Source organism: Anomalospiza imberbis, chromosome 4 (genome assembly GCF_031753505.1).
Source record: "Anomalospiza imberbis isolate Cuckoo-Finch-1a 21T00152 chromosome 4, ASM3175350v1, whole genome shotgun sequence".
Lineage (NCBI taxonomy): Eukaryota > Metazoa > Chordata > Aves > Passeriformes > Viduidae > Anomalospiza > Anomalospiza imberbis.
The window spans coordinates 23,650,518-23,664,461 of NC_089684.1; the positions used below are offsets into that span (position 1 = coordinate 23,650,518).

General features: G+C 37.6%; 1 protein-coding gene and 1 long non-coding RNA gene across 7 annotated transcripts in view; one reads left to right on the forward strand and one right to left on the reverse strand.

Moving 5' to 3' along the window:
- Positions 1-13,944, reverse strand: part of RAP1GDS1 (Rap1 GTPase-GDP dissociation stimulator 1) — a 90,823-nt gene that overhangs the window by 42,619 nt on the left and 34,260 nt on the right. For 3 of the 6 annotated variants that reach the window (XM_068187518.1, XM_068187517.1, XM_068187519.1), the window contains exon 3: positions 897-1,019. In XM_068187518.1, the coding sequence (XP_068043619.1) occupies positions 897-1,019 (123 nt within the window). Of the gene's footprint in view, positions 1-835; positions 1,020-13,944 lie in introns of those variants that run through there. The other 3 variants (XM_068187520.1, XM_068187522.1, XM_068187521.1) reach the window with 3 other exon arrangements.
- Positions 1,013-12,819, forward strand: LOC137472457 (uncharacterized). The gene is made up of 5 exons (XR_010998194.1): positions 1,013-1,149; positions 2,051-2,163; positions 4,403-4,482; positions 10,659-11,458; positions 12,645-12,819. It is a non-coding gene; the product is annotated as an uncharacterized lncRNA (long non-coding RNA).

The window sequence follows — 13,944 nt, forward strand, 5'->3', positions numbered from 1 at the left end:
CCCTTTCCCTGAACAGGCATCAGCATGAGAGTTTACAAAGGTAGAGGGATGAGGCTGCCAGGACAGCAGTTAAGCATTCTACTTTTCTCTGTCTGGCCTGTGGGGAAGGAAAGTCCAAAATGGAATATGTGCCTCTTCAGCCGTGACAGCAGCAAGTCCAGGGGTGAGAAAAGTCAGCCACAAATGTCCTCCACCCTCATCACAGGGTCTGCCCATAGCGTCTGCTTGCACGTATCTGGCCATTCCTCTGGGCTCAAGATATGCAGGTATTGGGTGAGCTTTAAGATAATCCTGTCTAAAGAAAAACCTAAGTAATTTTTTCATTATTTCCGATGTTATATACTGTATATATGAAATACATACCAAAATTGAGCTGATTCTTATTTGGGACTTTGGGCTCTTACTCTAACACATATAATGTTCTTTAGGTAATTTGTTTCAGCGTGGCATCAAAGGACTCATAATGGTTATAATCTTAGGACAAATCTCAGACCAAAGAAATGATCTACTATCCCATAACCATCTGTATAGATGCTACTGTTCCAACAATGGGCTCTATGCATAATTGGCTGCACACATTGTGCATGTCTCTTTTTCTACATGCTTTTCATATAGAAATGCATCTCATCAGTGGTGGGCTATTTCTGCCTAATAAATTACATTACTGTCTTAAAAACTAAACAGAATGAAAATAAGAGAAATTCCAGCAGCTAACTGCTTTTTTGATTGTATTAAAAAGTACAGAAAAAAATTAGACAAAACAAAAAGAGTGAAAGGGAGGGACATGAAGGGTGTCTAATCTATAAAATGAAAACATAAATGAAGTAAAACATACTGACAAGTGAGGTGAAAAACTGAAGATGTTCCAGCAGAAAAGTTCTTGTAGAAAACCTCACCATTTCTGGCTACTTCTGCTATGATGTTAGCTACTTTTGCTGTGCAGGAAGATTGTGGCGTCAACAGACTCGCGAACACCTGAAGAACTCCACTTTTCTGGATTTTTTCACTTGTCTCCATATCTGAAAAACACATCATACAAAAATCACTTGTGCATCAAATTGCTTTGGGGAAGAACAGAAAGAAAAGCAGAAGGGAAGTCTTCTCAAAAGTAATTATGATAGTCATTATTTCCCATATAAGAAGCCAACTGTTAGTTCAGTTACCATACTTATTTTATCTGATGTACTCATAGAACACAATAGTCTGCCATTTCTAATCAATTGACCTTTAAAAGGTGACTGCTATGTAAGTATATACAGATACATACTCATGCTTACATGGGGAAAATACTGGAGAGACTGTAAGAGTAAAGATCATAAAGTGATATGCAGCAGGTAAAAGTATTATGTAAAAGTCAAGGCATCACACTTTCAAGAGATGAATTAATGGAAATGTTCAAGGAATGATGGGGAAAGTTCTTACAGTTTAGGGTACAGGTTAATGCAGTGTAGGAATCAGAAACTGGTGAAGAGAACTAAAATGATCCTGGTTGTAGACTCCTCTTACACTCACTTAAATATCTTCTATGTTAACTCTGTTACTGAGTAGCTCCAGCATAGACTTCGTAGAAAGAAAAGGGATTTCCTGTAGTAGATAACAAAGATTTGTGACAAAAGCTTTCCCCTTTCTGTATGTAGTAAGAGGAATTGTGCAGTTGCTCCCTAATAGGGCCCCACCTAACATTGCTGGCCAACAGCAATGCTCTGTAACAAACCAAAAACCAGTTAAATATAAGGTACTAGATGCTTTGACATATTTTGCTAACACTTTGAAAAATGGCCTATTTGAGATGAATATTAGTGTGACACACAGTACAACTAGATGGCAGCTATCATTTTAGAAAGCACATGACTTCTTAAGCCATTTATAAGGGAAGTTATTTGCATACTTCAGAGTTTACTGTGAGATGCTCCAAGTGATGGCTTTTGCAAAGCAAAACAAATCCATCTGAATGCAGTTTGCAACCACTCTTTGTCTGTACTTCACCTGTAAATTGATAATAACATTCAATCTTCTCTCTTCTCTTCCTCCTTACTTTCCCCATTCTCAGGGCTGCAATTGAATTTGATATGTGGCAGCCCCAGGACCACTCTGCTGCCTCTAAGAGTGGGAGAGATCCACTCAAGCTGCCCCTGAACAGAAGCCAGCACAAGGCTGGCAGATGTGACTCCCATGGGTTTTGTGGCTTGCACAGAGTATGTACATGCTTCGGTGTCTGAGAGCTGGTTATGTCTACATGACAGAAAACAGACTGAAAACAGGGAACTTCAAGTCTGGACTGCAGTTATGCCGCCCATTTCTGTAAATAATTCCAATTTGGGATGTTGGTATTTGGCTAGGACCACTCAGCTACAGTATGTCAGTGATGACATCTGATTACAAACAGATTAGGCATCAGTAAAGAGTAATCTCAGCATCTCATGAATAATGTAAGTGCTAATTATTATTAACCTGTTTGCTATCTAGTTAACTGCAATTTTTGAAATACACTGAAAAAACCTCTCAGAAGATATAAGGCAAAAGATCTTATGGCTTATTTGAACGCTTTTATAAACTCTGACATATAGCATATACTTAGTAGCAATATTTTCCAGTGGACATAGGCATGCAAAATGGAAGTCTGAATTTGGAGAAAATCGTATCAGGACTAAAGACTAGTCCAGACATCTTAGAATTCTGTTAAGGAAGAACTTCTCTCTCCCTTAAGTTCAAAACTCAAAGTACTGAATTCAAAATGCACAATATGGATATGTGTGAACATGTATTAGTAGGCAGGAGACATTAATGCATTTTGTCCTGTCATGCTGCTGAGATATACAGTATCCAGTCCTATTTTTTTTGGTCTGTAGTTGATGGACTCATTACTGTGCAAAGCATAAATTACATAAGTAGAACTAAATATATCCTGCAAGAAGTGGGAAAATAAAATTAAAGGCTTCTCCAGGCAAGTTGTGTGCAGCAGATATACCCTGATTTATTTTATTAAGAACAGAGAGTGAGCACCATGAAAGCACAGCCCTAACAGACCTCTCAGAAACTGGGAAATCAATTACCTGGAATCACACAGATGAAAATTGACCAGTGACTTGTTGCTACTCTGAAGCAGTAGAGGAGACACACCTATATTCACTCATATATATTCACACCTATATTCACCTATATATTCACCTATATATTCACTCATCTCTTCAAACCAAAATCCTAATGTTTCTTGTTAGCCAGTTGGGTACCAATGTCAAACTTTTGCTAGTCAAAAAGGAGGGAAGACGGATTAATTTGACCAGCAGTGAGTGCAGAACACCCCTACCTCTACTCTACCCTGGGTAAGTGCTCAAGCATCATTATTTTGGGGAAAGGCACATTACTCTAGCATCAGGCAGAATTACTACTATCAGCCCACAGTGCTCTCTGAGGCATTTTTGCCAGGAATTGCCTTAGGTGTAAAAAATGCCACAGGGTGCTTCAGCTTGTCTACTCCAAGTCTAAGTAAGCACTGCTCTTCCTCTGCAGAACACATACAATTTACACTTGGTGTAATATACAAATTAATTCAGTTTCAAAATAGAGAGATGACAGTATGACACTAAGTCTTTGCAAGTAGTTTATAGTAGATCCTCCATATAAAGCATCCTAAGAGAATGTGCCAGGAAAATTACTCTTCCATCCTCATGTACATTCCTCTGTTTAGTATCTGAAAGGGATTCTGTGTTCATCATATGAAAGTTCTAATAAAGAAGGTGAGAAAAAAATAATGTGCTGTAATATACAAATTAATTTAATAAGTCACGTGTTATTAGCAGATATTTTTGTTACAGGAAACCAATCTTTCTGGAGTTTTGAAATGCTTAAACAAGGAAGGGTATTTTAATTGGAACAAGATGTCTTATTTATAAACCTAAAATTGCCTTTTTAAATATAGCATTTTTGCTCAGTATTTTTAATATTCTTTTAAAGGAGGAAGACGGAACAGGCAAATGATTCACAGGGCTGTCCTGCAAAGTTCAGACGAAGATCTTCAACCACCCTCTACTTGTCTGCAGAGTCAGCTGTACACTCAGTTCTGGTACTAAGTGTTAAAATGCATGTCTGTAGAAGAGCTTATCAAGCTGGAAGTCTTGAAGATTATTTCAGTACAGCTGTAGGCATATAAGCATTTCTTATAGTGCCCAAATGGGACAATTGCTTCACTTACAAAACATGAGCAAACAGTCCTGTGTGTGACTCCTTTGTGCTCAGCTTCACATAACATGTGTCCTGTATAAATAGGTAAAACATACAGGGACACAGGAACAGAAATGATGTGTGTGATGTTATTTTTTGGAGTGGACAATAGATTGTCATGTTTATGTAGCAGTATTTTCACTATGATTGTAAAAACCATCAGTTGTTTCTGATTCTGCAGAACCTGAGACCAGGAGACCACACATCAATACTGCCACAGAGCTGGTACCCCTACCACTGCCTGGCTCTAGGAGAAATAAGGTAGGCTTGCTGAGAATTAGAAACTGCTAGTGGCTTTAGCATAGGCAACCCTCAACTCCTGCCTTTATTTGTTCTCTTCAGAGGCTGCAGAAAGCCCGCCTGGCTTCCTGTCTCTCTGTGTGTATGCACTAAAGAGGTATTATTTATTAAGGATATCAATCTTCTGCATGCTAGTTTCATTCTGGGCTTCCTAATAAATTATTAGAGGGTAAACTACTTTGAAAACTTATTTCAGCTGTCATCTTTTAAATTGCTATTTCAATTGTACTTGGAGCATGTAGACCGAAAAAAATTCTCCAGGAGCAAGAAAGACCCAGGCAAATCTCTACCACATATTCTCCTCCTGTGTTTCTATACTGGCTAAAAAGCAAATCAGAGCCACCATTCCTTTAGCAGAACTGCATCCCCTTTAAAATCCATTAAATTTGTGTCTGAAAGAAACCTAGCAATGTATATAGCCTGACATTAGGGTGCCACACCTCATAATCCTTTTGCTATCTGTGATGTATCTGTGGTTTCAAATGCTTTCTTTTAAAGGCTGATTTTCAGTCTGCTTACACCAGCCCACACCTAGAGCTGTCCTGTCTTAAAGCAAAGAAACTGTAGGACTGTAATAATGCTGCATTAAAAGCAGCCCTTTTGCACACAGTCTAACACAGCATAATTGGAGGTGAAAACCCTCTACGGTTAATCCTGCTGCTTTAGATGCTTCTTCGTATCACTCGATATCAAGACAAAGGGTATGTTAGATCATGTAGTGTCAAAATCTTGTTAATGTCATAGCTGAGTGATTAAAATGTCAATATGCTTGCTTTTTGTGGTTTTCTGCAGTGCCTGAAGTCAGAGTAGTTAAGGGTGTGGGCAGGGAAATCTTTAATGCCACAGATCAGAGCTGGAGAGCTGAGCACCACGGCTATCAGACTGATTAATTAAGTAGCAGAAATCATAGGAGAAAAAATCTGATGTGTTTCAAATTAAAATTCTACACTCTTTTCCCTCTCAGCTCTCTTTGCTCTGAAATTTCACTTCTCTCTATTCACTCTTCTCTCCTCTCTGTATTATATTGTACACCTTCAAGTGAAATAAAAGGCAGAAATGGGGAAGGGAAAGGCAAGGAATATCTCTCAGCAGCGCCCTGCTAGCAGAAGAAAGCTGTAGACTCACCATTCCTTAACCCCTTTGAACAATGAGTCTAAGTTACACTATTTTTAGTAACCCTACAGTCGTGGTGGCTAGCACTGCAATAATTCCCATGTTGTGGAGTGTCACACCACAGAATTTTGAATAAACAGCTTCGTGAGGGTCCTCTTTATTAAGCAAACCACGGTTGCCATGCACTCTTTTGCAAAATGCATGTCTTTCTAGCTGCAAAGATGTTTTATAAACCTACTGGAACTACTGCAGAAATTCACCTTGGCTTGATAATGTTCCTCCTACTTGCACTCTCATCAGAAAGAGAAAGATGAACACATGAATAAATAAAAATGAACCACATATATAATGAAAGGAATCTTCCATCTGCTCTTTCACAAGGCAGAAGGGAAGAGAATGAAGGGAACAAGGGATATCTTTTGAACTGACACATGCTCCTAACCACCACAGCAAGAAGATTCATGTGACAAAGTGTAAGCACTGATGCTCTCTCCATATACAGCCTCCCTCAAGAAACATTGTCCCTCTCTCCACAGCCTCCTACTGTATTTTTCAAACCACTAAATGAAGATTTTACTCTGGCTACAAAAGCACAAAAAGTGAGTTGTTAAGAAGCTCAGAAAAACAAATTATATGCTCTCATGATGCACCACTGATAAAGAGGTTTTGTTTAACAAACCTTAACCAAAGAGTCTGTTCCAATTACCAAGAGTTATTTAAACAGGGAAAAAGAAGTCTTTTAATAATAATAATTTATGTATAAAAAAATAACTGTAGAAATTTGATTTCTTTTTGGCAGGCTCCTCCTCACATGGGGAAATCCCCAAAATCTGCCTGTTCAGTTATCCTTGAAATTAGACACCTATTAGGCAAGGAGGGAGGATTCTCCTTTAGCTGTACAAATGTTTCCATCATGGTGTTTGCTGTTTTGTCTCTGTCAGCAGCTACAGGGCAACTTCACTTCCTATTTTTAATGAAGAAAGAGACAGTACACAGATGTTTGTAATTAAAATCTCAGCTCTAACAAGGAAGGAAGGACAGATGGAGAGACAGATTTATCAATCAACTAACTGCATGAGTCCCGATGAGTAAATTCTCCAAAAGCTACATCCAAAGTATAAAAGTGAATTGCAGGATGAGATTCTCCCCGTTGAATAGCCTATTGCAGGTACCAATGAAGTAAAAAAATATGTGACATCTTTGCCTTCAATGAAGAGACATGAACATATACTTCCATGAATAGGTCACAGCACAAGGCAGAATGTTAAAGTTAGGCAGCTTGGCACCCCTGGGCTCCTGAACTGCATCCAGTATCGGGCCCTGACATATAGCTGGTGGATTTATCTGAGCTGTTCCCCCTTTCTGACTCACCCTCTCCAGGATATAACCACTTCAGTAGCAAGGCTGCTGAAAGAGTTTGATGTCAGTGCCTCAGCTGCCAAGTTTGTTGTCTGGCATCTTAGTACAAATGTCATACACTCACATCTTTGTGTTTTGTATTCAGCCTCTGTGGACATTTTCCCCTGCCTCCTCTCTTACTTGTACTGACTGAACTTAGTACATGTTGTAGGGTAAAGGGTATTCTCATACTTTAGGTATTCAAAATGTATAACAAATGCTGGTCCTTTTGCTGGAGTAAAATCCCTCCTCCAAATTTGATTTAGCTTATTAACTTATATTTAGCTTATATTGATTTTTATCAAATCAAATTTGAAAGCTGATCATTTTATATGCAGGAAATGTTTCATGCTCCTTTCAAGCAATCTCTTAAGAGTGCACTTAAGTGAGCTGAAATGCCTGCTGTGAAATTCCACCATTTGCTTATTGAAAGAGTATGTCTACACGTAAAGGAATTTTTTAATCTGCTGGTATTTTTAGTGAGCTGTGCTATCAGAGTAGCTTAAAGTAAACCTAATCTTAAAAAGATTGCATTTTAAGTTATAAGGGACTGGGGCAAAGCTAAGAATGAAACTGCAGACCTGAAATTGTGAATTACATGATCGCTAAATATAATTTTTTTGGTAAAAGGTAGGCGTTTTCCTTTGCATTTTTGAAATGCAATACGGAGGCAAAAGAAAAGGCCTGCCTTTTGAAAATGCAATACAGAGGCAATCTAAAAAAAAGATGTGTCAATTCTATTATCTGGAACTGCTATTCACTTATGCTTTCTGCAAAGAAAAAAATATAATAGTTAATCTTTATTTGGCACATTGTGTATTCAATGAATAGCACTTGGAATTTAACACTTGGATAAACATTTAACTATCTGGCACTAACTAAATACATCACTATTAAGGGGAATTTATGTAAAATATAATTCCACTAAGCAGCAGTGATTACCATTCAGTATCATTAGGGTAAGCCAGTTTACTAGGAGACAGTCCAATAAAAAACATTCACTTTGATTAAGTATAGTTATACTGTAAAAATATATTGTATACAGCTCTTAATGAGGAAACATTTCTGGATTATGTGTGTACAATATCATGACAAGGCAACAGCCCATGAGCTAAGATGCAACAAACATCCTTTTTCAGCAAAAAGAAAGAACACTTTATAAGAGGGAGTATTTGAACCAAAACTCCCTCTTAAAAAATATTCATCAGGATCCCCAAATTTTAGCAGGACATTTGAGTAGAAATCTTTGCAGACAAGATTAATGGCTTGACTGGCTGAGCTGGCCCAATTAAATTTGAACCCCTGCCTCTTTTAGAAGAGATTATCTGTGGCAGAAGCAGACTAGAAATTCTTGCTGGTCTGAGATGTGGGGTTTTGGTTTGACTCCTTCCTACCAGCCACTCAGGTATGTGCATTTAGCTTGTTGTTTTTTTTTTTTTTTTACAAAATCTTATCTTTATATCTGTTTCTCCCTTCTGCCATTTCTCTTCTTCCACTAAAATAACAATCTTATGTATCACTGTATTCCTTGTAACTCATCCATTTAGTTTCATTTCTTCCTTTTTCATTTCTACTCCTTCTCCCTGCCCTGCTTTGAATAGACGTTAAATGCATTATGCCCACTCCACTGAATTCCAAAGATGCTGAATCAAGGTTTAGAAGTAGCTAAACAGACACTAGTTCATGTCTTCAGTACATAAAGAAAACAAGTCCTACAAGGTACTATGATGACTTAGTGCTGCTCTTAATATTTTTGTAGCTTCCAAGACAAACCAGGAATAATAATAAAGTCCTAAAATCTTCGTTATAGGCTACAGACACCATCTCCCTAAAAAACACTTTAATCTCAGCAGATAACTATAAATTTCAGAAGACAGTTAACAATGATACCGTTTAGTTTTTATCTTATTCAAGGAAGACATTCTAGCTTTCATCTGTGTATTTCCTCTTCATGGATAACACCATAAATGTCTGTTGCTTGTTTGAATGTTCAAGCTGAGACATTTACATGTCAGGACTAACATGAAGGTCCGTGCCTGCTGAGTCTGAGTATACATCCATGGGTGTGATGCCTAGAGAGGCTGACTTAGAACAGAGGGTGGACAGAGTCCAAGAATAAAGTAGGTGTTTATTAAAAGGCCTTAAAGGATACACCAGTACAAGACCCTGGCCAGGGCTACACCCAAGATGAACCCAAAATGGTCACAAAATGGATGACTGATCACGAGGTCCCACACTTGTATAAGTTTTGGTCCATTTACATATTGGGATTAATTGTCCAGTTACAGCTTCAGGTCATGAAGTCCCATCCTCCCTGCTCGCTCTCTTCAATTCATTGTTGTTTATGCTTTTTGGGCTTGAGGCTTGCAATGGTTGTCCTTAGTTCTCAGGCTGGAAAAGGATTGTTTCGTCTACCTACCCTGTGAAGACAACTTACAACACTTAACACGAAGTTCAGAGTTACACACCAAGGCAGCACAGAATCTGAAAAATATGGAAGCTAAAACTTAAGACACCAGGTGGCCTCCTACTCCTTCCAAGATCACAGCTGGGAGACATATACCAGGGATCACTGGAGGGCACACCCAAGGAGGATCAAAAATCCTCCTGGAAGGAAGACATACTAAGAAGAAAGGGAGATGCTAAAGATCAAAGGGGAATAAGAAAGCAGGGAAATGCTATTTGTCAGTGAACTTAATTCTACTAGTTATCAGTTGTTTTAAGGCCACTAATCCAATTAGTACCACTGCCTACCCCCTCGGTTGTGCTAAGCTCTCTTGATGTGCTTATGCACTGCCTTGTCACAGCTTACATGCAAAGTGTGCTAAATCTGCAGGGATGCTGAAAGCTCTATTTTATTTATACAAAACAACTGTGGTCAGAATAGGGCCTATAGACATTTATTGTTTTAAGCTTTAATACTGTGCAAGCATTCACAATCAGGAAAGCATTTTTCATTGGCCACAACTTGCATGAAACAACAGTTGCATCATTTTATTCTGTTCATAAAATTTCTTCAAAACAGAGAAAGATTAGTGTGCTGATGCTTAAGAATACGTTTGCTTGAGCATGCCCTGAAATGTGGAGCTTTTTCTCCATGCTCTGTTCCGCAAAAGGGAACGGAGAAAGCTTAAAATGTTTAGCTAATAGGAGAAAAATGAAAGTGATTTTAGTTGTTTGTGCCTTAGAATAACTCTGCTATGACAAAAGGTTCTATAACTTAGTTTTTTCTATGTTTGGGGCAGGAGGATAGATATTTTTATGCTAATGTGAGAGGGCTGTGGAAACAATAGATGAAATGACTGTTTCTTAATCCTCTGTATACTAAAGAGGTACAAAACTTCACTGAAATCAAAGGGCACTTAGTGTTACAAGTTAACCAGACAGCTGCCTACCTGACTCTGCAATGAATAAATAAGAGTGCGTAGACAAAACTATCAAGAATGTAAAAAAAAAGAGGTAAATAGGTAAAAATGTAGAAAGGTACATCTTGCTTTTTTCTTTTAGAAATCAAAAGTATTAATAGCAAGAATAATACATTTTAAAATTTCAGGGTTTTTTTTTTAATTGAGCCCTGAAATACAGAATTATAAAATTCTCAATTCTTCATGATTTTTCCACTCCAGTAGAGGATTTGTTCCATTTTCTATGGCCAGGGAAGATCAGAAAAACGAACATCAATACAGAAAGCACAAGTACTAACTAAATTCAACAACATATGGAAGCCACGGCTATGAAGAACAGAATAAAATGAATTTCCAACTGAAATACAACCTCTGTGTAAACATATGGTTGTGAGAACTGGAAATCCACCAAAATAATTACAGAGAGAAAACTAGATGCCTGTTAAAGCAGGTGCCTACCAAAGTTTTAGGGCATTCAATGAGAAGTTTCATGACTGACAAAGAAATGTGAGAAATCTGCTGTGTCTCCAGATAGTCATGATTTTCTTAAGCACTCCAGATGCTAACACATCCTCCTCTGGGATGCCATCAAATAGGAACAAACCCATTTCAGAAAACCCACTGATGTCTCCCAAGAGAAAAGCTGAACAAGAAGCTTTAGGTAGGAGGAATAAGCCCATCGTCCCTACACGCTGGAACAGCAGGAAGTGATGGCAAAAGCTTACTTGAAATTGCTCAGGTAATTTGTAACAATGTTATTTTACAACACAGCCAGTATATCCTAAACAAAGCATGGCTCCAGCATATACATTCTGGGGCAAAGCAAAATACTATTATGAAACTGGGTGCACTATGGGAAGAAAAATGGCACTCTAAAGTAGCCTTTGAATAATGCTGAGATTTCCAGTTTCAAGCATGAATTAAAGTTTTTCATGTATCATGTGATGCTTCCTTGAGTTACTAGGTATCAGCAAAGCTCAACAAGTAGAAAATAAGGCATCTTAGTCAGCCACATCTTTAAGGTAAAGGGCATTATTTCAAATATTTCCAACATTTCTAAATCCTTTTCAAAACTGGGGCCTTGCCCTCTGACGTAAGGTTATCTTTATTGCTGTGATTTTACTTAACCATTTTTTTCACACAAACATGTAAACTCATATTCTTAATCTTCTTAAAAGTGTATGTAAAAAAATATTTCAAATGCATGTGCCAGCCTTTCCACTTCAGCTACATGTCAGACATTTTCAGGGCCAGGTGCTGAAAGCTGGGATTAGTGGGCATTTTCAGCCTCTTATACTGAGTACAGCAGAGCCAGAAATAACATTCTCAGCAGATTTTTCAGATTTCTCATTTATCCAAACTGGGTTATTTATGTCTGCTGTAACTTCTTGTATCTGAAACACAGCATGTCTGGACCAGCAGTAACTTTTTTGTTGTTGTTACTACAATAATTATGTCCCAGAGAGCCTGCTGTTTAAAAGAAAACCTCTATTTCCTTTTTGCTTCCTTTCTTTCAGGCAGTCCTTTCTTGTGAGCATTTATTTAGAGATCTTAGGATAAATGCACTTTTTTGATAGGCACAGTATTTATGAAGTGGCTCTTAACAACGATAAATTTGTATATGCTGACTGAATATATTGGCCAGTATTGTTTTCTCTTGTAATGCCTTACACAATATAATTAACCATTTGTTTCCAATATCCAAGAGTAGTACATACCCATATTTTCCTTGAGCGCGAGATACAGAATAAAGTAATTATTCTTCACTTACTTCATTCCAGAAATGTAAGCACGTGTCTTACTCATACTTTTGAGGAGGTTTGTGCCTTTCCTGATTGTTATGATCATTCTACACCCCATGTCACTGTAAATAGTCTGCTTCCAGATCAGCAAAATTCTTTCTAGGCAATAACACATCAATCCATGTCTGTATAGAACTAATCCAGATTATATGGAGCAGACAATGGAATAACTTGTTTTAATGTATAGCTGCTAAAAGAAAACACATGTTATACATTACTTTCACCTCTTGGTTTAATATAAGTCAGTAATTCATTTAGTGCATGGCTGGCTCTGGTATTTTGCTGCTAACAATGCTTATGGATCACGTACCTCAGCCTTTCCTTAAAAATCTGAATTATGGGAAGTTTAGTAGATGGTGAGTACTTGCAGGTGGACAGTGATGAAATATTTGTGGTTTTCTTTCAGAATCAAGGTGGACAGAATCTCAGCTTATGAGAATGAGGTAGATCCACGGAGGTGAAAGGTAACATAAGAACATTACCTGTGAATCTTGACTTATGTAACTGCAACTTTATGGCTGCCAAGTCCCCAGAAATGCTAGTAACTTCACTGGGAATGCTGAAGGAACTCCACACAAAATGAGGTATGTCATTATTCTAATGCATATTTATGTCTCATTCTTCTGTCATTGTCGCCTCTTTCATCTTCAGAAAAAAAACCCTCAGTTTTCTCTAGTGCCACAAGCTAGATCATATATGACTGGCCTCAGATAGAAGTGCTGGTGACAGACAAGAACTAAAATATCTGCATAAATAGGAATATATATATATATATATATATATATATATATATATCAAAACAATGTCTCCTAAGGAAACCATCTGTGCAGGATTTTCAGACCCAGGTCCCAGATGTGAAGAGCTATGCAAGTTTCTCCTAGACAAACTGTAGTTAAAACAATTTTAATTTGGCTTGCCAAATATTTACCAGCAGTTATCAAATTCAGCTGAGTATTTGACTCATCCTTCTGTAGTATAGCATATGTGTGTGTGCATGCACCTTAATTTGACTGCTGTGACAAACGGCAGAATAACTCCTTAAGTCAGACAGGAGGTCTCATGTTCCAGGGCATTACACCTGTCTAGGATTATCAACAGATCAGTTTTGAGAAGGAGAGTGAAAAACAAAAGAATACACAGCAGATTACATAGAAAGAAATTAAAAGTTACGATATTCATCATAACTTTTTCTTCTCTTTCTATACAGCAGAAAATATGAGAAGAAAGTAATGTTTTAACATAACGAAAACATAAAGATTGTATGCAAAATAAATGGAACTATATTTTTCACTGTACTCTTAGAGACTAGGGAATTTAACATTCTGCAGCAGCCACAAACCTATGCTGCATGCAGATACCAATGGATAGTGGTGTAATGGTCACTAAAACATTCATGTGTACATGCACTATGCAAAACTGATGTTGTCCTTTATTGAAAATCTCAGTTTGTTGTAGTATCATTGGGTTTAACTACTGATTTTGGCTGGCAGTAGACGGGAGTGGGTTGCATTAGCATATTCGTCATGTACTAAATTTTATATAAGATAAAATAATATTTTTATCTCCAAGTCTTAAAGCAGTGAATAAAACTTTAACTTCTGTGATTAACAATACTACCTTGAACTCCCAACAAAATCACAGTCCTACAAAATTCTCTTAAAAGAAACTATTCATTGTATGGCTTGTTTCTCGCACATTAATGTGAT